We start from the raw sequence: 25,439 nt of genomic DNA, 5'->3' as shown, positions 1-25,439 counted from the left end.
GGTTATGTGTATTGTTGTTGTTAGCATCTGGTGATAGCTAGCGGCACTAACGGATATAAGGAGCTGTCAACAAGGTGGAGGAGAGTCCTCTCCTGTCAGACTGAGAGACTGATAACTACAGCTCAGGTGAGGTAAAGGACTCTGAGTGTTTAGATAGTTAACTTAGTCTAAGTTCTCTGTGGGTCTCTAACGGTTTGGTCACCCTTTATGTAAACACATATTTCCATTTGAGAGGGGAGTGATTAGTAAAATATGCATGAATAATAAAAAAAAAATGTTAACTAGGTGAAAAAAGGTAAGATAAACTTTAAAAACTTGTTGAGAGCTAAAACTAGTCTTTGCTGCTGCCTCAAAGAGGAGCAGGGTGATAGGAGGGAGACAGTTGAGCCTGGTTCAGGAGCCCAGACACACTCACAACTATAAATGAACCAAAAACAAATAAATAAACAAGTTTCAATGTTTTTTCATATTGGATATGGTATGTTATTGGTTATGGCCATGTTCTTATGATTTTATGATTATTTAATGTATACAGTTGTGTTTCATATGGGTGTAGCCTCTTTATTTCCCCCTCAAAGTGCACCAGATTGATGCATTTAAGTCCAACATTTAAAAAAATAAATAATCTTAGCCCTATTTCTTTTCCTCGCAGACGGCAAAAAAAGTATGACATTATAGGATTTAAAAATAAAAATAACAATCGTGGCTTGGTATTGAGAAAGAACATGTTTTTATGAACCACACAGCTTCCGGTCTACCAAGAACCGACAGACAAAACTATAGGTTACTTACGTAACCCCAGTTCTCAGAGTAACACAGCAACAATCTTGTTTGCCCCGGGGCAAACTGAGTGCATGAAGGATGCATAAATCGCGCATTGAAAAGAACAGCTGACATTGAGCGTTTTCTTTTGATGCGAACAGATCCACCGCGGACCGGCCGTAACGCACCCACAGCTGACTTACAATTATTGGATGTAGAGTCCAGTCTGCATATAGTGGTGCACCTCTGGACAGCAGATCTGCCCCGAGGTTCATCACTCCTGGTACGTCCGTCGCTCTCAGAGAGAGGAGACGTCCGCAGCTCCATAAGATCAGTTTGCATGCCAGCATGTGTAACTGGAGAGAACGCAAACCCCCTTGGCGGTTTATATACGATATTGTGGTCGTGTTGTCTGTCCTCACGAGGACATGATGTCCTCTGAGGAAAGGCAGAAAGCGTTTCAGGGTGAGGAACACCGTTAAAAGCTCCAGATAATTTATGTGTGACCTTTGGAGGTCTCTGCTCCAGAGACCCCTTACAGGTCGACCTTCGTATATACCACCCCAGCCCGTCAGACATGCGTCTGTGGTAACGACCTTCCGCGATAGGACAGCGCCCATAGGCACGCCCCGTACTAGAAAAGTCGGGTGCAGCCAGTGGCGCAGTGCCATTACGCATTTCATAGTGACCATCACATGGCGCGCGGGGTCCAGTCTGAGGGCAGCTACCCAGCGCTGAAACTCCCTCATGTGTAAGCGTCCCAGTCATACCACCAGGATGACTGACGCCATGAGCCCCAGTAACCGCAGACATGATCTGAAGAGAACATATTTGCGTGGCTGGAAATGAGCGAGGCAAGCCCTGAAGGCTTTCACTCTCTCTGCTGACAGGCGGGCTGTAAAGGGCACCGAATTCAGGCGTAGGCCAAGGAAGAGTACAGTCTGGGCTGGGGACAACATGCTCTTTTCTGTGTTTATTACAAAACCCAGGTCGAGCAGGTGTTTTACGAGGACATTCGTCTGCGTAATAGCCTCTTGCTCCAACTGTGCGAGAAGGATCCAATCGTCCAGATAAGTTGCCAGGCGAATACCCTGTTGCCTTAACGGGGCTATCGCGGCTTCCGTACACCGTACAAACACTCGTGGGCTGAGAGACAGACCGAAGGGAAGTACTCTGTACTCGTAACAGACACCAAGAAAGGCGAACCTCAGATATTTCCTGTGTGGATAATATACTGGGATGTGGAAATACGCGTGTTTCAGGTCGACTGATGTGAATCGTTTTGGCGCACGAGACGCAACAGAGATGTGTGAGTGAGCATTCTGAATTTGTATCTTTTGAGATATTTGTTCAGAGCCCTCAAATCTAGTATAGGCCAAATTCCGTTCCCTCTCCGTTTGGGAACGAGGAAATACTTGGAATAAAAGCCGCTCTGACTCCGTTCGGATGGTACTATAGATATAGCCTTTTTTTCTAGTAGCGAGAGAATCTTTTGCTCCAGAATTTGGGCCGATTCTCCCCGGGCTTGCGAATGCAGAATGCCCGAAAAGTGAGGGGGGGTGACAGCGAATTGGAGTCTGTAACCCTGTGCTATTGTCTTGAAAACCCAAGCTGAATCTGTGAGCATCCCCCACTTTTCGCTTCTCAAAGCAAGTGGAGATGTCACATCCCTGTCGTCTGCCCTCTGTGTCTTTATTTGTTGTGCTAGGGGGCCCTCTAGTGTCTGAACACGGTGGTACCCCAGGTTGACAACCCCGGTCGACACTGCGTGGCGGTGATGCCTTCACAGCCCCGTCCATCGTCCGCCTTCTGAGAGAGGCAGCAGCCACTCTTAGAAGGGGGGTAGACTTCAGACTGTTTATTGTTTTTCTTTTCATTCTTATTGACTGCGCCCTTGGCTTTAAGCCTGGAAACGACAGTGGAAAATGATTTATTAAACAACAATAGTGATGACATGTGTTTGTGTGACTTAAACAGGCAGCGGAACTTGCTGTCTTTGATGTTAAGTCCATTTCCCTCATGGCGCGAACTTGAGGATGACGTTCTGACATCACTCGAGGCGGTGGGAAGATAGGGGCATGGTTGCACCCCGGAAACACATGAGCATCTAACACTGGAACGTGTCCTGGAGCTGGAGAACAGGGAACTCCCAGCTCCTTTATCGAGGAGAGGAGGCTGTCATGCCGCCCTTTTCTTCTTCCTCGCCTGGTGGCTGAAAGTCTGGACCGGCTGTGCCTGAGCGGCTGCTGCCGGAACCGGAGACTTTCTTGGCCAGCTCGTCCTCGCCTCGTGTCTGGGCTGGGGACCCCGGGCGAGCTGTGACCTCTGCTGTTTCGGGACCTTGAAACGGGCAGGACGTGAGCGAAGGACTGCCGCGGGGCCGTTGAAGGCGGCGGCTGGACCCTTCGGGGAAGACAAAGCTGGAGAGCCTCATCCACCTTCTTTTTGGACTCACACCGCTGCTGCATCGAAGCTAGAGCGGAGCCAAATATGCCCTCGGGAACAATAGGCATGTCCAAGACGTCCTCTTTTTCCCGGTCTGGAAGGTTCGTCAGGTTAAGCCACCTGGCTCTCTCCTGTACATCCATTATCCCCAGTGCTTTGCCCGTGGCTTGGACTGCACAGCGCTGCACACGGAGGCAAATGTCCGTGATCGCTGCGATTTCGTCCCACACGGCAGGCTCAGGTTTGACCGTCATGTCCTCGCAGAGCTCCGCCTGGTAGGCGGTCAGCAGCGAGGAGACGTTGAGCGCCCTGGCGGACAAAGCTGCGGCTCTATAGGCTTGTTCGGTCATTGCTGACTGGAAGCGGTCTGCCTTTGCCGGTAGCGTGGGGTTCCTGCTCGGTGCCGAAGCCAGCCGCGGTTGGAGGTGGGCTGCCACCAGCGGCTCCATGGGCGGCATGCGGAGCAGGCCGAGTTTCTCCATCCCGTCACAGTCCAAAGAGCAGGCACCCTGGATTGGGGCCTTGTTGCTGAAAGGGCGGTCTCTCCACGAGACCGACACCTCATCCAGCATCTCTGGAAAGACTGGGAAAGGCTGCCTCTTCATCCTCGCTGCTTGGGGCAAGGTCTTCCCCTCATAGCGAGATCTGGAGGTCTCCTTGGCCACTTCAGGCCAGGGGATGTCCAGCCTGGACGCAGCGCGTTGGCACACGGCCTGCAAGTCCATACTGAGGCAGGGCGAAGCTGGTGTGCTTTCGCCCGGGGGAGCGGACATCGCCTTCGGCTTTGCAGCCTGAGCAACAAAGATGTCATCTTCGTGCTCATCCGATTCGGATAAGAGGAACTCAGAGGTATCCTGTTCATCCTCCTCCGTATAGTCCAGCTCCAGGACATCCTCCGCGGGTGGAACCACGGTGAGGTCCAGTTGGGAGCCCCAGCTTGACACAGCGTGGGGCTCCACTCTCGCGGCCCTTGCCGCCACCGGGCCCCAGCCTGACATGGCGCGGGGCTCCGATTCCGTGGCTACCGCCGTTGTTGAACCCACGCCTGACACAGTGCGGGGCTCAATATCCGCGGCGGTCACCACCATGTCCCGATTGCCGGCCGGCAAATTAACGGACATGAAGGGGTCCTGTCCCGATAGGCTAGCTTGGCACGCTAGCCGTCGGCGGAGGCTCTTGACGGTGAAGCGGGCACAATGCCCGCATGAACCGGGGTTATCGATAGCTTCCTGGGCGTGTTTCAGCCCAAGGCAGGACGAGCGGACCTGGGGTGAGTCCGTGCCCGAGATCTTAAACCCGAAGCCGTAGAGCCGAGCCTCTGAGCCTCCGACTCCCCTGGTGTGAGGGAGAGAAGGGTCCATCCCCGTTTGCCGGGGTGTCGGCGCGGAGGGACACGCTAGTAACAGGTATGTTACCGTTTGAAAGAAAAAATCAAAACCTTATCGTTATTCCGAAAGGAAAAACGGCGTGCAGATTTTTTCATATTAACTGGTGTGTTAATATCTTTTATCTCCGTCTCCTCTGGTGTGTGGTAGAGAAGAATCCGTCCTCGCTTGCCGTGGTGTCGGCACGGATGGATAAACTAGTAACAGGTATGTTACTGTTTGAAGAAAAAATCAAAACCCTACCGTTATTCCGAAAGAAAAATAGGCAGGGCAGATTACAATATTAACTGGTGTGTTAATATTTAATTAAATCTTCTGCAAAGCAAAAAGTAACCGGCAAGCGCCCGTCGACCGAATGTTAGCTTGGGTTCAGTCTGCGGACAGTGAAGCTAGCCCGGCTACTGATATTTTGAGATGTGCTCCGAAGCGAGAAGAGTTGTTTGAATGACACTGCGTCATAGCGCAAGCTACTTATAGTGTGGGTGGATTCCCTGACGTAGACGTCAAGATCACCAGCCAATCAGGATTGGCGTAAGGAGATTGATGCTTCTGTCTGCATACGCGTTGAGGCGCATCCCGTAGTGAGACATCGAACGGAGTGTTATGAATGAGAACGTGGCGTATCATATGCACACAAAACTCGAGAGACAGCAAGCGCATTTCGTGGCATCTGCAGGCAGTGGCAAGTACTTCCGGCATCTGCCACAGCGGCCACTACTCTGTGGCATCTGTGGCAAGTACTTCCGGCATATGCCACAGATGCCACAACTTGCCGAGGCATCTTCCGCTGCTCAACGGGAGTTGCCACAAGTTGTGTGTGCTATTTAAACCCATATTTATCGTGTCAAATGTCGCTGTTTAGGCATGACTTTATCGAACTGATTTGTACACAGGACTGATGATCTGTACACAGCGTTGGGTTGTAACCTTTATATATACAGTCTTTGGCTGTAACCAGGGGCGGATCTAGACAAATATTCACGGGGTGGCAAGAGGGTGGCAGGAAAATTTCAGGGGTGGCATCCCCTGGCAGAAGTATGCTGATTTAATCGCAGTCATATCAATCAATGTTAACTTGGAAAGCCACAATATTGTTATTTTAAATCAATAACATTAGGTGACATTATTGTGGCACATCAGTAAAGCCTTACATATAAATATATAAGGTGGCAGACATAATGTAATGCATTTTACCTGAATGAGTTCGTTTCACTCTTACACCAGCAGGGGTACCAAATCTATGCAGACTGCTGCAGTACGTACATTAATTAACTGTCTCATCGATGTGTGTATGAATAGGATAATATTAACAATCATATTATTCCTATCAGCTGTCAATCACTGTTATGATTCACATATTCAGTGTTATTATTAAATAAACTATATTTTTTGGAGGAGTTAATGATGAATGTTCCTCAAGATGCTTGCTCACCCTCTTTCAAATTTGAAAGATAAGTCATTACTATCATAAATCAAAAATAATCAAAAGAACAGTTCAGTGCCCCACAACTTCATTGCAAACACTTACAACCTTGACTTTATATCAGAAAGAACAAACATTAAAGAAGTGACTAACTGCATCAGTTAGGGTTAAAAAACGTGTATTCAGCTCAAACATATACATCGCTGCAGTTATTATCCAGTGGAAAGTCCTTACCTACTGGCCTAGATCAAAGTGGTTACTTTTTTTTGGCTGGGCAGTGTAGTTTTACACACCGTCTTATTTGACTTTCTCAGGACTTCAAACTGTTTTTTGGGGGCAGACCCCACAAAGAAGAAAAATATATTTACACACGTAAGGTCATCATTTTAACAGATTATTATTCTCATCGACTCATCCGTGAGCAGAGCATCAAGTTGGCATGCCTATAACAGCTGTATGTGGCGATTACCATCTTGATCAGCAAAACGCCTCACAAACGATTTAAAGATATGGTGCCTTTTGATTCAATGCTGAGTACAGCCAAACTTGACAGACTCTTCTCTGTCATTGTAGACCGCAAACAGTGGCGGCGCCAGAGTATTTGTGTTGGGTAATCTATTGTAGGGCCGGCTAACCCATACAATGGTGGGGCTCTCAAGTCAGTATTTGCAATTACATACATGCTCCCCTTGACAGTGAAACGCCACGCGTGAGGTTTTGATTATTTCCTTGTCTCAATCCAAATTGAACTGTATGAAATAAAAAGGCACATTTCTCTTGTATTAAATAAAAAGGGCGAACTGGAGCCAATCCTGCAATTTCCCCAGAAGTGAAAGAGTTGAAGAACCAGCACCTTACCGTGGTAGAGAGGTTTGTGTGCCCTGATGAACCTGGGGGCTGTGTTGTCTGGAACCTTGTGTTCCTGGTAGGGTCTCCCATGGCAAATTGGTCTCAGGCAAGGGGCCAGACTAAGATTGGTTCACAAGACCTCATGAAAGACGACACACGAAGTGAGGATACCCGGCCCGGAGGAAGCCCGGGGTCCCCTTCTGGAGCCAGGCCCAGAAGGAGGACTCGTCAGCGAGCGTCTGGTGGCCGGGCTTGCCACGGAGCCCGGCCGGGCACAGCCCGAAAAGGCGACGTGGGCAACACCTCCACTTCTCCGTCCCGTGCGCCCACCACCTACAGGAAACAGCGATGGGGTCGGGTGCGCTGCCAGAAGGGTGGCAGTGAAGGCAGAGGGTCTCGACGGACCGGACCCGGGCGACAGAAGCTGGCTTTGGGGACGTGGAACATCACCTCTCTGGGGGGGAAGGAGTCGGAGCTTCTGCGGGAGGTGGAGCGTTACCAGTTGGATCTGGTTTGGCTCACCTCTACGCACAGCGTCGGCTCTGGAACCTTACTTCTTGATAGGGGTTGGACTCTATTCTTCTCCGGAGTTGCTCAAGGTGTGAGGCACCGGGCGGGTGTGGGGATACTCACAAGTCCCCGGTTGGGTGCTTCGTTGTTGGAGTCTACCCCAGTGGACGAGAGGGTTGCCTCCCTACGCCTGCGGGTTATGGGGGGGAAAACTCTGACTGTTGTGTGTGCTTATGCACCCAACAGCAGTTCAGAGTATACGGCCTTCTTGGAGACCCTGGAAAGAGTCCTGTATGGGGCTCCTGAAGGGGACTCTTTAATCTTGCTGGGAGACTTCAACGCACATGTGGGCAATGATGGAGATACTTGGAGGGGAGTGATTGGGAGGAACGGCCCCCCTGATCTGAACCGGAGTGGTGGTTTGTTACTGGACTTCTGTGCTAGTCATGGATTGGCCATAACAAACACCATGTTCGAACATAAGGATGCTCATAAGCAGAGGTGGGACCAAGTCATTGTTTTGCAAGTCACAAGTTAGTCTCAAGTCTTTGCCTTCAAGTCCCGAGTCAAGTCCCGAGTCAGAGACAGGCAAGTCCCGAGTCAAGTCCCAAGTCAAGACCGACAAGTCTCAAGTCGAGTCCCAAGTCCTACCGTTTGAGTTTCGAGTCCTTTCGAGTCCTTTTAACAACAGGGAAATAATATTTACACAGATCATGTATGCTTTTAAGATTTGTATACATTTATTAAACCTTTTTTTGCAAGAACATTGTTCAAACACTCTTTTTAACTCATTTCAAAACCTAAGTGTAACCTTAACCTTTTCAAACATGTCACCACTTTATAAAAGATATCCTCGCTCCCAAAAAATTATCTAAATAATCTACATGTAATACATTCATGCCTCTATCAGTTCCTGTTGCTCCCTTGATAAACAATTGGCATGCATCCATAGAGAGACTGGTGTGTGTGTGTGTGTGTGTGTGTGTGTGTGTGTGTGTGTGTGTGTGTGTGTGTGTGTGTGTGTGTGTGTGTGTGTGTGTGTGTGTGTGTGTGTGTGAGAGAGAGAGACTGCGTGTGTGTGTGAGAGAGAGAGAGACTGCATGTGAGAGAGAGAGAGAGAGAGACTGTGTGTGAGAGAGAGAGAGACTGCGCGTGAGAGAGAGAGACTGCGTGTGAGAGAGAGAGAGACTGCGTGTGAGAGAGAGAGAGAGACTGCGTGTGAGAGAGAGAGAGAGAGAGAGAGAGATTGGAAGGGGACTGGATTGGAAGTGTCATGAACATGACAATGAACAGAGTTGTGCTTTTCTATGTCAGGGCCCTATGCTGCATTGCATTTACAAAAGATCAAATTGGCCAAAAGTCTGTCAGTCATTTGTGCACGATGGGGACGTAGTATGATGCCACCATGGCTGAAAACTCGCTCCACTGGAGCACTAGAGGCAGGCACTGCCAAGACTCTGGTGGCCACTCGGAAGAGTGAAGGAAGAGTCTTCATGTTCAGTGCCCAGAACAAAAGGGCGTTCTGTCCTTCGGCTATGTCTAGGTAGTGACTTAGCTGTAGTGCTGGAGTGGTCCCAACATCCTTCTTCTGCCTCTTATGGTATGCAGCAAACAGCCCTTCTCCTTCTACAAGGTCATCTTGCTCTTCATCAACCAGAAGCACAGGTTGCTCAGTCTCTGTAGCATCTTGCAGGATCAATTCTGGAAAAACATTTAACAACAGTAGCAGAAACAAAAGAGCCCTTATTACCATTGGTGTTGGTGATACAGTGTTAGACTGAAAAATGCAATTATTGATGCTGTCAATTAGATCAGACTATGAGGAAAAAAGTTGCATTGAAGTCAATAGTATTTACCTTTAACTCGTTGTGCCACCTCTGCCTTGATGTCACGATTGACCAGCACATGGGGCTCCACCCACAGCAGAGAAAAGGCTGGATCCAAGGCGGCTGCTTTGAGGTAGACTGGGTCTGAAAAGGGGGCAGTGATCCCATCTTGAGTCCTGGCCATTTTCACATTAATGAAGATCCCAAGAAATCTTTTGTTCAGGGATGCCTGGAGACTTCTGACCAGGCCACTCAGGAAACGCACTTTAGGCTTCAGCTTCTCAAGGTGGTGATTGAGGGACAAGACGGATGGAACAACTGCACTGATTGTGACGACCTTCTCTCCCTGTGTCAAATCAGTTGCTTCTCCAAACGGCTTCAAGATGTCCACCAACTCCTTCAACAGATTCCACTCTCGCGGTGTGAATGACAACTCCTTATGCCCAGCCTTTTCTAGAACGGCACAGAGCTTTATATGATCACAGTGGAGAACTGCCTTTACTTGCCTCAGTGTTGAGTTCCATCTTGTGTTGACTGCAGCAGGGATGCCTCTCTGTTCCCCAAATTCACTATCAAACACATCTTTGAATGTTGTGCTTGTGTGCAGCAGTGAGCTAAGTTTTGATAACTTGGAAAGAGAAGGACATGCCACTTTTGTTTCTTTCAAACCGTCTCCCACCACCAGCTGAAGCGTATGCGCAAAACACTGCAGGCGCCGTTTCTTTGCCATAGCAGCATCTACCGTTTGCTGTTCTTCCAGGGTTAAGTCACACCAGAGATCAGGGTCATCAAGATGATCTCCGTCATCATCCTCTTGTTTACTGGGGAAGCACACAGTGAATGCCTTTCGCATGTTAGCCGCATTGTCACTAATAATGTAGTCCAATTTATCTTTGATGCTGTATTCATCGCATATTGACTCAAATTGGTCACAGATTCGTTCAGCTGTGTGTGAGCCTTTGAAGCGATTGCAGGCCAAGAGATTAGTCTTTAGCTGTATCCTCTCTGTCTCTTTCTCTATCCAGTGGACAGTGATACCTAGGAATCCCCTCATCTTTCGGTCAGACCAAATGTCCACAGTGACTGAAACATGCTCAGTGTTGCTCAATTGAGTTTTTAATCTTGAACGTCTCTCCTCAGCGAGGCTCTCTGTTTTTGATGTCAATGTTCTGCAACACACTGGGCTGTACTTACTGTCAAGTACCGTCAGAAAGTGCCGAAAACTCTTGTTTTCCACAATAGACAGGGGAAAGTTGCAATCAATAATCAAGTCGGACAGTATTGCATTAGTGATAGCTTTCTGCTGTGGATGACTCATGCTGTAATGCCCTACACGACTGTCCAAGAATTGTGAGATTGAAGGCTGTTGTGGGTCATCTATGATGCTTTTATTCACCTGGTATTCTTCAAATCTGTAACAGGTAAGCATATAAAACAGATGTCAGAAAATGCTAACATTGTGTTAATATTAATTTTTGTGTTAATATTAATTGTATTGTTTACTGTAAGAGTGTGTGTGTTTTAACATTGCATTGATAAAATACATTTCATTTTCAGTGTACACTTACTATATTAATAATATTTTTACTGCTGTACCTTGCCATCAAACAGCCCTTTCCGACAGGAAACTGAAGTATGCTTGTTAATTCACTCTCTCCAGCACACCAGATTCCATTGGCAAAAACAGCAATTTTACCTGCATCACACAGAAATTGCTGGTCTACTGCTGGCTCAATGATTAAGTATAATTGTGCTATTCTATGTCTTCTGTGATAGTTCAGCTTAGTTGTGATTTACCTAAATTACATAAACGACCTCAATGAGGCAGCAGTAGACCAGCAGCTAGCAACTCCCATGTGCTGCAAAGTAAAATGGCCATTTTTGTCAATGGAATCTGGTGTGCTGGAGAGAGTGAGATATACTTAGTTTTCCTATCGGAAAAAAATCGTCTGGCAGCAAGCTAAAATGGTACACATATTCTTAATATAAAGTACATTAAACTGACCTTGATTTGATTAGGCTTGCTTAAGTTTTGCTGCTGGCAGCAGTCTACTGTGTATGATCCACTGACTAGCTGCTAAGCACATACAATCTCGCTTAAAAAAAAATCCTAAACTATCCTTTTACAATATAAGTATGGATAAGTTCAATATTTTGCACTTTGAGACCCATTTCTGGTTTGTCTAGGATGAAAGAGACTGTTTGACTCCGACATTTTGACGATTGGTCCAGTCTAGAGCTTTTGGTTGATTTAGAATCACCCCCATATGCTTCAGGTACGGGCATTCATAAAGCGGTCCTTAAATCAACCCTAAACGTTCGTTTTCAAAGATGTGCAACTCACCGAGTGGTTAGTGGTGTTCGTTGATGTTCCAAAACGAGTGTCTTAGCGAAATACAGTTTCTGTCGTGTTTAATTTGATAAATATCAAGCGCAAGTTAATAGCCTACTCGGTGAGGTATCTGAAAACATAGCTAGTTCCACAATAGCAAATAACACGGATGGAAACCAAATATTGCGCCGATATATTTTAAAAAAAACAACTACGAACACCACTTACCACTCGGTGAGTTGCTCATCTTTGAAAACGAATGTTTAGTGTTAATGTTTCATTCAAAACTTACCGTTCTTTGTGCAACTTCAAATGTCGAACGAAGTTCGAAGTTGTCGCGTCTCCGTCTGTAATCTTCGACCCGCATGTTTTACATACTGCAATTCTTTTTTTGTTGAGCACCTCATAATTTTTATACCCAAACGAAACTACCTTTGGTATCATTTTTGCCAACTGACGCGCGCATTTAGTTTGTTCCTCTTCATTGGTTGTCCCGTACTTTGATTGGTTGGATGCTGTCAGATCGAAACAACGTGGATCTAATTTGATTGGATGTCGTGCCGCACACAGATGCACACAGGTGCAAAGAGAGAGAGACGTCCGTGTCAACATACTTTTTAATCTTTGCGTTCGAGGAAAGTAGCAAGTCTTTTCAAGTCAAAAGGGTCAAGTCCAAATGAAGTCACGAGTCACTGATGTTAAAGTCCAAGTCGAGTTGCAAGTCTTTTTAGATTTTGTCAAGTCGAGTCTAAAGTCATCAAATTCATGACTCGAGTCTGACTCGAGTCCAAGTCATGTGACTCGAGTCCACAACTCTGCTCATAAGTCTACGTGGTACCAGAGCACCCTAGGCAGAAGGTCCATGATCGATTTCGTTATCGTATCATCGGACCTGAGGCCGTATGTTTTGGACACTCGGGTAAAGAGAGGGGCGGAGTTGTCAACTGATCACCATCTGGTGGTGAGTTGGGTCGAGTGGCGGGGGAAGCCTCTGGATAGACCTGATAAGCCCAAACGTGTAGTTCGGGTGAACTGGGAACGTCTGGAGGAGGCCCAAGTTCAGGAGGCCTTCAACTCACACCTCCGGCGGAGCTTTTCGGGCATTCCTGTGGAGGTTGGGGACATTGAACCAGAGTGGTCGGTGTTCAAAGCCTCTATTGCCGAAGCCGCGGCGGGGAGCTGTGGTCTCAAGGTCCTAGGTGCCTCAAGGGGCGGTAACCCTCGAACCTCCTGGTGGACACCGGTGGTCAGGGAAGCCGTCCGACTGAAGAAGGAGGCCTTCAGAGATTTGTTATCCCGGGGGACTCCCGAGGCAGTTGCAAGGTACCGACAGGCCCGAAGGGCAGCAGCCTCAGCCGTGGCCGAGGCAAAACAGCGGGTGTGGGAGAAGTTCTGGAAAACTGTCCGACACCTCAGGAGGGGGAAGCAGGGAACCATCCAAGCTGTGTACAGTAAGGATGGGACGTTGTTGACCTCAACTGATGGAGTGTTAGGGCGTTGGAAGGAGCACTTTGAGGAACTCCTGAACCCGACAACTCCGCCCTCTATGTTAGAGGCAGAGCTGGAGCATGACGGGGGATCGACACCAATCTCCCGGGGGGAGGTCACTGAGGTTGTCAAACAACTTCACAGTGGCAAAGCCCCGGGGGTGGATGAGATCCGCCCAGAAATGCTGAAGGCTCTGGGTGTTAAGGGACTGTCATGGTTGACACGTCTCATCAACGTTGCGTGGAAGTCGGAAACAGTACCGAAGGAGTGGCAGACCGGGGTGGTGGTTCCCCTTTTTAAAAAGGGGGATCAGAGGGTGTGTGCCAATTACAGAGGCATCACACTACTCATAATATTATTGACAATCTAAAAAAACTGAGCAACTAAACAGTCAACTTTATGTTTCTTATTGTCTAAAGCATTTATTATTTTCATTTTCCCCCTCTCATATTCAGTGTGGACGGATTGAGACAGCGTGGTGTCCAGAGAGCTGCAGAGACTTCAGAGAGAAACCTCCATGTGATGGACGTCCTGTCTGTTTGATTGGCCCGGACTGAGGGTCTTTCCTCTGCGAGGAGGACCAGGCCTGATGGAGGAGCCCATGCTGGGCAAAGCTGATACCAACTGCACAGTCCTAGTCTGTCACTTTATTTGACTAAATGTGTTTACTTTAATAGTTTTAAACCTTCTGTCCATATGTGCTTTTTATTTAAAACATGTTTGATTAAGTTTTGGTTCACATTTCAATAAATTGTATTTGTATTTGCAATCCTTTTGTCCATTATTCTTACTGAAAATATTAGATTACACATTCACATCTGACTGAAGATTGGCCCCATTGTGACATTGCAAACTCTGCGGTCCAAGGCACAAGTGATGTGAAGCTCATAAAGCGAGGCAAATACAAATAATCAGCTGATGGAGTGTAGATGTGGAAATAGGTGCATTCCATCAGCTGACTGTTTTTACAATAAAAGTAGTTTCTTAGTGTACTGGTCTTAAAATCTCATAGCATCAGCTTTTAATTTTCCTCTTGGATGTTCTTCTTGACCCTCAGAGAAGGAGAACATGTCGTGTCTTTCAGGCATGTCCTTTCCTAACAAAAATTACAGGAAACATAAAACATATTATTGCAGAACAAGTGTGTTATTTATGAAAGTGGTGTGTTTGTGTGTTTAGGGGCTGTAGATATAATTATTTTGTAATTGTAATGTTTTTTTTTTATTTCAACAGTGAGCTACAAAGACAATCAGATTATGAATGAACAGTATGAAGTTCATCAACATTGAAATGTATGTAATTATCAAAATAATATTTAACTGTTATCAAAACGTAGTGCAACTGTAGAAGTTTGCTCTGTTGTCTCACTGAAAGAATAACTTTTACCACGTTTTTTACAGACAATATTGAGAGATAAATAGTAGCAGTTCTCACTATGTGTTAAATATCTTTGCCTTTAATACATTAAATTAGAATGCTGACAAAATCATATTGCTTGTTAACATCTAAATGTAACCTTTTGCACAGAAAAAACCCTCAACTTCACTGATGTGTAGGTGATCTAGTATTGTTTAATGGAATGTATATCAGTGTATTCAAGTCAATACTTCATTTATTTAAACCAATATCTTTCTTGATTCTTTGTACAGTATGAAAAAAAGAGTCTTTGTACCTGAGCTGAAGTTCACTGCTGTGAGTCCAGTTCTGTCTCTCACTCTCTGGTCCAGCCTGTCTGCATCACCTGGACACCTTAAACCAGGGGTGGGAAACCTCCGGCCTCCGGGCCGTATACGGCCCGCGAGACCATTTGGTACGGCCCTCGAGGTAATTTATAAACACACGCAAAAAAGAAAAAAATTGAAGAAATCTAGACCGCAAAAAAAAAAAAGAAGAAGCGAGTGCCTGTTTTTCCTGGCCAAGATCAGGGTCCTTGAAAACAACACGAGCCTAACGTGTCATCATGTGGTATGTCTCGTCTGACAGGGGTGCAGTTCTGAGGAGAGCACCAGAACGCCGCTCCGGCACTTCAGAAATTGCAGTACCCATAAGGAGCCGTACACATGCCGCAGTTTTTGCGTGGCTGTGTCTTTAGTTGAAAGCCCAGTGGGCGATCTGTTCATCTGTCATACTGATCATACAGTCAATAACTTTGTTGTTATTAGCATCTGGTTAGCTAGCTATGCTAACGAATATAAGAAGCTTTTTCTCCAACCAGTAGGTAAAGGCACATATTTATCATCATCTTTATTGATATCTTTATTTATTGTATCTTTATTTATCTGTTGTTATTTTGTTTTACTTGCTTGTAAGCACTTTGAGCACCAGGAAAAGCGCTTTATAAATGTAATGTATTATTATTATTATTGATATGATCATTATAGTTATAAAAAAATAAGAGAATAAAGTAAAGGTATAAAATACTATATGACAGTACAACAAAGTTGTTATTAATAAACAAGAATACACTTTGAAAGGGGAGTGATTTGTAAAATATCCATAAAGAAAAAGAAAATCTGCTTCCAGTTCTGTTTCATATGGGTGTTGAGATGTATCCATAGATCTCTTCATTTTGCTCTCAAAGTGCACCAGATTGATGCTTTTAACTTAAACATTTCAAAACAAATCTTCCCGGGGGAGCATGCCCCCCGGACCCCCTTAGAGGAGGTAAGGTCCCCCCCAACTTAAATCATGTCCACATGGATAGGAAATTAAATACATTTGCACACATCTTGTGTCCATATCTTTCTGTTTTGGTGGTCATACCACAACCGTGCACGTGCATGCATGCACGAGTCATGGTAAAATCCCTGGATTAAGAGGTTGCTTTTTCTTTGCACAGCATGAAAGATAGGCGAAATGAATGGGCTGTGATTTTAGTTTTTTTAAGCAGAGTTCAATAATTTGTACGGCCCTCGGAGGATGTTGAAAAAATTGAAATGGCCCTTGAGAGGAAAAAGGTTCCCCACCCCTGCCTTAAACAAACAGATATATAGGTAAAGTACCACGTGTACAAACAATATAACTGATTCTCTTCTGTTGAACATGTTGGATTGTGTATTGTCCGAGTCAGGGTCCTTTTTATTCTACTGTAACTTTGGAAGTTGTGTTACCAATGCTTACTATTTATTTGATACCAATTTGGTAATGCAATTAATAAAAACAACAAGGTTTGGGTTCGTTCTTCAGATGACTGTGATGTTAACGTGTAAGCTCAATAACAAACTCCAGCTCAACCAACCATATTGTAATATCTAAGTAATCATCTTGAAATATGACATTAATAATTGTAATATACACACATCTTATTGTGAGGTTGATTTCACATACACTACTTCGACATTAGCTTTTCTTGAGCATAGCCAATTTAAATTAACCTTAGCGATGCATACAGTTCCTGCCTCCATAATAATCATCTCTCTAAGTTACAAGGATAACCTTATTTTATCAACCTCAAACAGAAGCCGTTTGTTGTACAGTATTATCCCACTTAACGCTTAACACTTGTCTATTTCGTTTTAAACTTTATAAATATAGTCTATAATTTTAACTTGGAGGCTACTATTAGCATCGTTAGCACTGATGTAGCTACCACTCGCTTACACGCTAACCCAAGCCTTAACATTCATTACGTAGCTGATTAAAATCATTAACACATAAATAAGTACTCAAATTTCACTTACCGCAAAACCGCATTCATGCACCGTCTGTTTCAACCGCAGAGCGAGTCACTATAGTCCGATAATATAAGCATGAAGAACAAACAAACACGGCCGGGGGCAAGTTGTGTTCCCTGGATGAGCTGAAAAGGCAGTGTGCCTGTAGCTTCACGGAGCAGCTAGCAGAGAGACAAGAAGCTAACAGCAGCAGTCACTTCACAGAGCCGTCACTCAATGTGACCACGCCCTAATTTATGCAAAAACTTTAAGACCTAATATAAATTAAAGGGTCGTGTTAGAAAACAATTCACTCACAGATCCATAATCATGAAGGTGGAATCTAACTATATTCATAATAATATTTATTGCATCCATGGGTAGAAACATGTTTTTTTCTGCTGTAAAGTTGGGCATTTTAACATGGGGGTCTATGGAAATTGCTCCTTTCTGCAGTCAGTCCCTATCGGCCAATATATGAACTGCAGTGTGTGCCACTTCCGTATTGGCGTCCCGGCTCTTCCACAGAGTTTGCCGCTTGTTTACAACGGATATATTTATAGTCCGGGAGCCGAAGCCTGATTTTTGGATGAACCTTGTTTCGTCTGATAACGTTTTTTTTTCTGCTGTTTCTTGTAGTTTGGGGGTACCTCTTCAAAATCCAAGAGGGTGCCCGGTGATATCCCTTGAGCATTTTTTGATATTAACCCCTTCATGGCCAAAACGCCAAAATCCCAGAAAAATAAGGATTTATGAGATTTCATGCAAAATACTCAAATCAAATGCACCCAATTTAATTTCTCCAATGTTTATTCAATAGGAGTACAGGAGGGTGCCCACTGATAACCTTTTAGCATTTTCAGATATTAACCCCTTCATGCCCAACACGCCTAAATCCCAGAAAAATAAGGATTTATGAAATTGCAATAATATTGAAATATATTCAAATCAAATGCATCACATTTGCCTTCCTCAATGTTTATATTCATACAGTGCATTGTATTATACATGAATTATTATTAACCCTTTTAAGCTGACCCAGCAAAACATACTTTTGAAGTGCAGTGAATTCTGCAAAGACAATGCAACAACTTCTCTCTTTTGCTCACGCAACTGCGTGGCGTTTATTGCCAACAACAAAAAGGAAAGGCAAGCAGATACTATATACAAAACTTTGCTCATTAGCATATATAAATGACACATTAATGTTAGGAGCATCCCACCCTGAAACATGCACAGAACATTTTGCATGGCAAACCATGCACTTTACAACTGCACTTCGTGGAGTTGCAAGTGTTCTCACTCTTGCAGCCACACCTGATCATCTCCAAAATATAATCTGGGACACGTTTGGCATCTTCTGGTAGATGGGTTGGGATCAGTGACCTGTTACACGTATCTTTTTTCCATCCAAATTCCTCTGGGTTCAGTGCTGGCAGCAGGTTTACATTGAGATTTCGCCACAACATTGCCTGAAAGTGGGCCCTCTTAACATTCTCAATGAAGGCTTCATTTGTTGGTGGTAGAGCAGCAAGGTTTGGAGCAGACATATGTCCTTTTCCATTCTTTTTCCCCCAGACAAGTAGCCTTGTGTGTGACATGTCTGTGCTCTCCTTTATGCCATAACAGGCTGAGATGAAGGCAGTGGCTTGGTCGAGGACTTGCTGGAATGGTGCATCCATGTTGCCAATGGCTGATAGTTCGTAACCAGCTTTCAGGACTTTGATGACAGAGCCTTTTCCCAACCCATAGTAAGATGCTACAGTGTCACATCCCGATATGGCATGGGCTGGTAAAAGGTTCTCGACAATTTTTGAATGCTTGGACAGTGTCGCCTTGATGTCCACTATGACTCTTTCCTTGCGGGGGGATTCCATGATGAGTGGTACATCCAGTCCTGCCTGATGGTAATGGTGAAGGAGTAGGACGAACACATCTGTGTCATCAGAAACCACAGAGATTTGATGGGCTTCTCCAGCACACCCCAGGACTTGTTGGACAATGATGGTGTCAGCTTCTTCCTGCTGATTTTCTAGCTCATATCGGCTCCTTCTTTCTTCCATCCTGATCTCGATGGGGCATGAGTCCTCCCCTGTCACCACCAACTTGTGTTTGTTTGTGCCCCGTAGATGGAAAAGCCTGTGTTCAGTCAGTTCCTTAAATATTATTCGGTTGAGCTGTTGCTTGTTTTCAATGGATGACAAGACAACCTTCTGGGCTGGTAGCTGAGTTGATAGTAGGAGATGATGTTTCCTACTGACCACTGTCTCCCTGACATCTCTGGTGACAGACTTGATACTGTAATCATAGTATCTGTCAAAGATGAGGTATAGACGTCACTCTCTGACAGGTATGAAATCAGCCTTGTTTTAACATTATCAATAAAATCAGCGACAGTACCATCAGCTGGCCAGTGTATGGTCCAAAGAAGTGCTGATCCATCAATGACAGTGACATCTGCATCACCGGCATTCCTCCTGGAGACTTCAACCTGGAGTGACTTCTTCAGTGTGGACTTGCCTTTACAAATTCGCATTCCGTCCTCTGTGAACATGGCAGTTGGGACTGGTGCCAGCTCATAGGCAAGGACATCCTTCACGTCAACATCGCGGTCACTAGAGAAAAGTGCAATGGTCCTCGAATAGATCACATTTAGGTCATACATTTTGGAGTCGCCAACTGTGATGGATTTGGTTGTTGTTGCCATGGTCTTCACTTTGCTTGAGATGGTGTTGTAAAATCCCTCTGGCCAGGTCTTTTCAAATTGTTCTAACATTGCCTCTCCAATCTTTAAAGCACTGTCTACACTGGCAGTTGGAGGGGCTATCTTGCCACTGGTGATGTTCACAATGCTCTCTCCTGGATGTGTGTTGGGATCCAATGGATGGAGGCAGGTGTCTAGTTTCTGATGAAGTCCATCCATGTCCTTGTTGTCTGCTCTAACTCTGGCTTTAGCCTCCTCCTTGTGATAGAGATGTACTTTTGTTGTATTTGTCTCCTCCTCTTCCATGTCCTTCATGTCTGATTCAATCTTGCAGCAGATGTGGCGGCTCAGGGCCCAGATCTTCAGTGCTTCTGGCTTTAAGGTTATCCCAATGATCCCTCCTGCACTGTGGCCGTACCTTATGAAGGTGGACTCTATGAACTGGTCAATCCACAGGCCGTTCCATATTCCACGGATGTGTCGCGTCACATGTTGCCCTTGGAGATTATGTTTCATCAAGGGCATAAAAGAAGTGGACGGATGATCCAAAGAGTCCCCAGTGTGTTTTTGTCTTGACTAGCAAACTCAAATAGCTAGGAATAATACAGGAACTGCACCAACCGCCAATACAATCTGGAGGCTGAATACAACAAAATCTTGCAATTATGGTTTAATTACATAATCACAGGGTATATTACACTTTAGATGATGGTTACAACATGTGTTAGACATGAAAAGCATATTAAAAATGTTTTCTTTAAATCCATTGTTCTGGATCTCAAAAGCTCAATGGGCTCAATGGGAAGGTTCATCCAGCGACCTGTTTTGCTGGCTTGGCATAAAAGGGTTAATATTCATTCATTTAAAACACATGACCTCCTTCATGAATAAACATTGGAGAAAGCTAATTTGGTGCATTTCTATTGAGAATTTTGCATGAAATCTCATAAATCCTTATTTTTCAGGGATTTGGGAATTGTGGGCATGAAGGGGTTAATATCCAAAAATGCTAAAGGGATATCACCGGGCACCCTCTTGGATTTTGAAGAGGTACCCCCAAGCTACAAGAAACAGCAAAAAAAAAAACGTTATTAGACGAAACGAGGTTCAACCCCACGGCTCCCGGACTATTAGTTATTGTTTTGATATTTGTAACACAAAAGTGATGGAAAAAACCCACAGCAACACAGAAAAGATGGTCTTAACATGACCCAGCGGTCTAGTAGTTAATAAAAAACAATAATATAAAAACAAAATATTACTAACTTTATTGTGAAATTCAAACTGAACGGTAAAAGAATAGTTTCCGGTCTATTCTGAGCCCGATCTCTGTAGATTAATAAAAATAAAGAACTACGACAGATGTGTAATATATTTAATGCAGCCGAACCATTTATTACAATGCATTAATGTGATGACTTTCAAAGAGTAAAGCAAGCACTGCTGAATAAAGTATGATTTTATCTTTTACGAAACTTTTTTTTTTTCATATGGAATGCAGTTGGAGGTCAACCAATCACAGAGCTTGAGAACTAATCACGGGGTTTGTCAAACAGAGCACATGGTGTAGTCCTAAACGATAGCTGGGGATTCTGGGTAGTGTAGTGTCTTCTGCCATCCTTTACTCCGAAAAAATATTTGTTTCTCAATCGAAGGGGAAAAATACCAAATCAAAGCACACGATTTAAACCAATCAATGTTGTGTAATTAACAAGGATAATCTGGTGTTTTTTAGTCGATGAGTAGTGCAGATATCACTGTAAAATCAATCAACAGTAAGGGGAATACTTACTTCCGGGTGTACAATTCTCCGTTATCCAATGGGAAAGGACGCTCACATTGCCTTTAAGGACAGCCGACACAAACGAATGCCGTGCTTCCATGAGCGTCAAATCCCGCCGCAGATGGGAACACATTGCAATCAGTTGAAAGCTATTTGCGTCCCTTTATGAAGCTGAAGGAGCCTAGGAGCGTCACAACTGCACGCCACGGGACCCTGACCAAACGTCGCTCCTGGACGATTATGGAGTGAGAGTGTGTTGCTTACTCTGGCATCTTGTTGCAACTCCCGTTGAGCAGGGGCAGATGCCTCGGCAAGTTGTGGCATCTGTGGCATATGCCGGAAGTACTTGCCACAGATGCCACGGAGTAGTGGCCTCTGTGGCAGATGCCGGAAGTACTTGCCACTGCCTGCAGATGCTGCGAAATGAGCCAGGCCCTACTGCAAAACTCGGCATCAGATCTCAATGGGAATGGTTAGCGTGTCATATGCACGCAAAATTGGACTTCTGCGTATCTATTGCACGCATTTCCAATGTGTAAAGTCGTGTCATTTGTACGCAGACTGAAGAGAGTGGGTTGATATATACACACAAACTAATTTTGCAGACCCTATCCCTCCGTAGTCATTCAAGTAGGAGGAGAAATGCCAGCGTTCTCCTCCGGCACTGTGTAAATGATATATAGAATGATTATGATGATGAATGCATTTTAATACCACTAAAATACAACACATCTTTGATTCATGTTGTTTATAACTGGAATATTATTATTACTATTAACTTTGTCTGTCCAAAGTAGCCTGTCCAGGAAATATGCCCATATCAACAAAAACTGCAAGCCGGCAGGCAAGACGCTCCGCTTCTGAAATGCTTCTGAAACGCGCCCGGTAGGGTATGACGCCGGAGGAGGCCGGACCAAAACCACGGCGCAGCCTTAACGCACCGCAGACGGACCTTGTGGAATCTAGGGGTTAGGAAGAGGGAGTAATCATTTTGATCTCTCCAGAACTCACTTACAGCTCTGTGCTGCTGAGATTTACAGCAAATGATTAGATATTAGGAAACTGAGTCAGCAAAAAAGGTCTACAATACAGTATGTGTGCAGTGATGGATGACATCCAGATGCCCCAAGATATCATTTAACCTTTTTTCCTTCAAATTATTGCAATATTAAAAAGTATTTGTCATATTTCAGATATCTGCAGGGCCCTTTTTTGCACAGTACATTAATCATTTGAACGTCTAAACCTTTTCCACCAGAGCAAATATTAGCCAACAAGTTATTCTTGTTGGCTAATGTGACCTTTACTTTACATCTCCTGGTAGACTTTTAGAATAAATGAGAGGTTTTGTGGGAAGAGGGTGTGGAAATACTAACAGACAAACAATCAGCTTCATTGGACGACAGTTTAAAACTAGTCACTCGTCGCAAAGCGCGCTAATTCACGGCTCCATTATGTTTTTTCTTCCATTTATCTCACAACTTAGAACAGACAATACCACAGAGTTTACTGTTTTGTATATTACTATTTTTGTGTCCAGCAAGAAGTAGAGTAAACCCAGCGCAACTCAATATACCCAAACTAAGTTATGACAATAATAAACAACACATCAGAGGTAATTCCAAAAGCATTCCTAAGGCACTCCATGTCATGGCTTGGCTCTTGGCCATAACAAAAAGCGGGGAAAGGACGAGAACATATATGAAAAATATATTTATTAACAGAAGCTTAACGTAAACCAAAAAAACTAACACAAAGGAAAAACAAAAGACGAAGCGACATAGCTGCTCCGAGGTCAGGTCCTCTGCGAGAGGAGATTGCGGGTCTCACTCAGGCCCTTTAACCCTCTGGTACCGGCCGCCAGGTGTCCTCAATCCCAGCTGATAGACCAAAGGGAAAACCTTAAAGGAACATACAAACACACACCAGAGATAACAAGGAAGGGGTCGTCACACCCACCCCCTTAAAGTCGGTGTCCCCAGGACCACCGGCACACCAACCCTGACAAAACAAAAAACACCAGTAATGAACAACAAAAATACAAGACATAAGGCCCCCCACTTCCAACAAAACCAACAATTGCAACATACAACCCTCACACTGCCAAACGCTCCTCCCACACCCAGCCACATCTTTAGCAACACAGGTAAGCTACCTGAGAAGCACATTTTAAAAGGATGGGCAGAGCGAGAACGATTTATCAAACAGTATGACAGACAATACATTACCGTCACGGCCCATGTTTCCTCAGTTGCAGCAGTTAGTTTCACTGGCTTTACTGCAATGCACCGCAACGTGGCCAATGTCGCCACACCTGTAACATTTCACCCTACTGCAACGTCTCTGGATGGGACCAAGCCCACCGCAGGAATAGCACTTCCGGTCGTTGGCATGCCCACAGTCACGAGCCATGTGTCCTTGGTCTCCACACCGATAGCAGGACATTTCCTTGCCCCTTCCTCGACCCCTGCTGCCGCCGCCACGACCACCATCAACGCTGCCGCCACCACGACCACTTTGACTAGTGGGACAATGCTTGGTCTTCTGGTTTCTAAACATGTTTTTATCCATAGCACGAGTGATCACGCAAGAGGACGTGGCGTCTGCCAACACTGTAGAGCTCTCCACAGACTTTGACTCAATCGGACCGCCAGTCACTAAAAGCACAGGGGGAACATCAGTCCAAACTCTGCTACCTGCCAAACCGTTGCCCAGGATGAACTGTATCCCCTCGATTGGCAAAGCTGGACGTACACCAACAGCCACCTCACCCTTAACAAGACCACAGTCAATATACATCCTATGAACAGGAATAGGAAGAACTTTTAATCCCATTCTCCAACTCAGAACGGTGTCACCAGTGTCACTTTCATAAGATAGAGGCAAAACAGAGTCAACAATATAGGAGTCAAAAGCCCCTGTGTCTCGCAAGATTTTGATTGGAACTCTGACATTATTACCTACCAATGACACTAAGGCGTCTCGTATAAATGGAGCATAAGATGCCAAAACCTCAGATCCACATAAGTGGGATGTAAGCTCATCGGCAACACAGCAGCTTTTCACAGGAGCAGCCAACGCAACAGGCCCAACAAAATATCTTCCTCCCTCAGATTTTGCTCTAAGCGCAGGACAGTCTGCCTTCCAATGGCCTTTTTCACGACAGTAGTGGCAAATATCATTATTATCCACCTCAGATTTTACCAAACCCAATTTTCTTGGTTCCGTCCCAAATGAACCAACATCAACAGCCTTTCCTACTTCCCTCAAAAACCGCCAGGGCCTCAGAGCGCCCTCCGAACCTGCTCTTATGAAGCAACACAAACTCATCAGCTGCCACAGCAGCTTCAGCCGCAGAAGTGACCCTGTGTTCTGTTATGTAAGTAGCAATCTTGTCAGGAAGGATATTTTTGAACTGTTCCAAAGTCATGAGCTCACACAAATCGTCAAAAGTAGTGACGTCAAGAGCAGTTAACCAACGCTTAAAATGAACAGACAAATCCCTCGCCATCTCCACATATGTTTGATCTTGTTTTTGCTCAAAGGACCTAAAACGCTGTCGATAGGCCTCTGGCACAAGTTCATATGCTCTGAGCACCGCCGATTTTATTTTACTTTAGCTAGAGCTATCTTCCAGACATAAAGAGGAATATGCAGACTGTCCTCTTCCTGTGAGAACACTGAAGCATCAGAGCGCGGTCCGCATCAGGCCAATCTCTATCCCTAGCTACACGTTCAAATAATAAAAAAAACTTGTCGGGATCACTTTCATTAAAGTGAGGCAGCAAGCGCAGGTTATTAACATCAAAACGATGAGACCTGGGCACCTGTTCACCCTGCCCCTCACCGGACAACACGCCATCTCTGAGAACAGACAGACGATGTCCCTCCAACTCTATCTTGGCTTTCTCAGATTCTTGTCGCATCCGCTCCACTGTGATTTCCTTCTCAATTCCCATCTTATACTTCACTCTGTCATGTTCCAGCTGCAACAACAACATTTCCTTCTGCTGCTCAAAAGAAAGTGCACTAGCCTGAAAAAGACGTTTTAAAAAAAAAAACCTCTTCCTTTGTAGCAAAAACTCCCATCTCCTTTAATGTCGACACTATAGAGTCTTTTATATTGTCTTTCACCCTTCTATCACCGACAACAGACAGAGAAATGCTCAGCAATTAAGAGCAGCTGCTCTCTTGAGAAAGTGTTAAGAGACTCCTGAGACGGAGCTTCAATAAATGTCTCTACGTCAGCCATCTTAATTTACACCGAGCCCTCACCGGA

The 25,439-nt window shown here is 45.0% G+C and overlaps 1 protein-coding gene and 1 long non-coding RNA gene across 2 annotated transcripts in view; one reads left to right on the top strand and one right to left on the bottom strand.

Annotated features, from left to right (window-relative positions):
• LOC307044809 overlaps window positions 1-25,439 on the top strand; it is a 449,985-nt gene that overhangs the window by 123,115 nt on the left and 301,431 nt on the right. The gene's annotated exons all lie outside the window — the stretch shown is intronic.
• LOC307045442 (zinc finger BED domain-containing protein 4-like) lies at window positions 7,873-10,008 on the bottom strand. The gene is made up of 2 exons (XM_079691123.1): window positions 9,231-10,008; window positions 7,873-9,075 (listed from the first exon to the last, which is right to left on the bottom strand). The coding sequence occupies exons 1-2, from the start codon at window positions 9,928-9,930 to the stop codon at window positions 8,693-8,695; spliced, it is 1,083 nt and encodes a 360-aa protein (XP_079547249.1). The 5' UTR covers window positions 9,931-10,008; the 3' UTR covers window positions 7,873-8,692.

The sequence above is a fragment of the Notothenia rossii genome, assembly GCF_949606895.1.
Source record: "Notothenia rossii genome assembly, chromosome: 6".
Taxonomy (NCBI): Eukaryota; Metazoa; Chordata; class Actinopteri; order Perciformes; family Nototheniidae; genus Notothenia; species Notothenia rossii.
The sequence above is the reverse complement of the archived record's forward strand: the minus strand, read 5'-3'. Positions and strand labels throughout refer to the sequence as shown.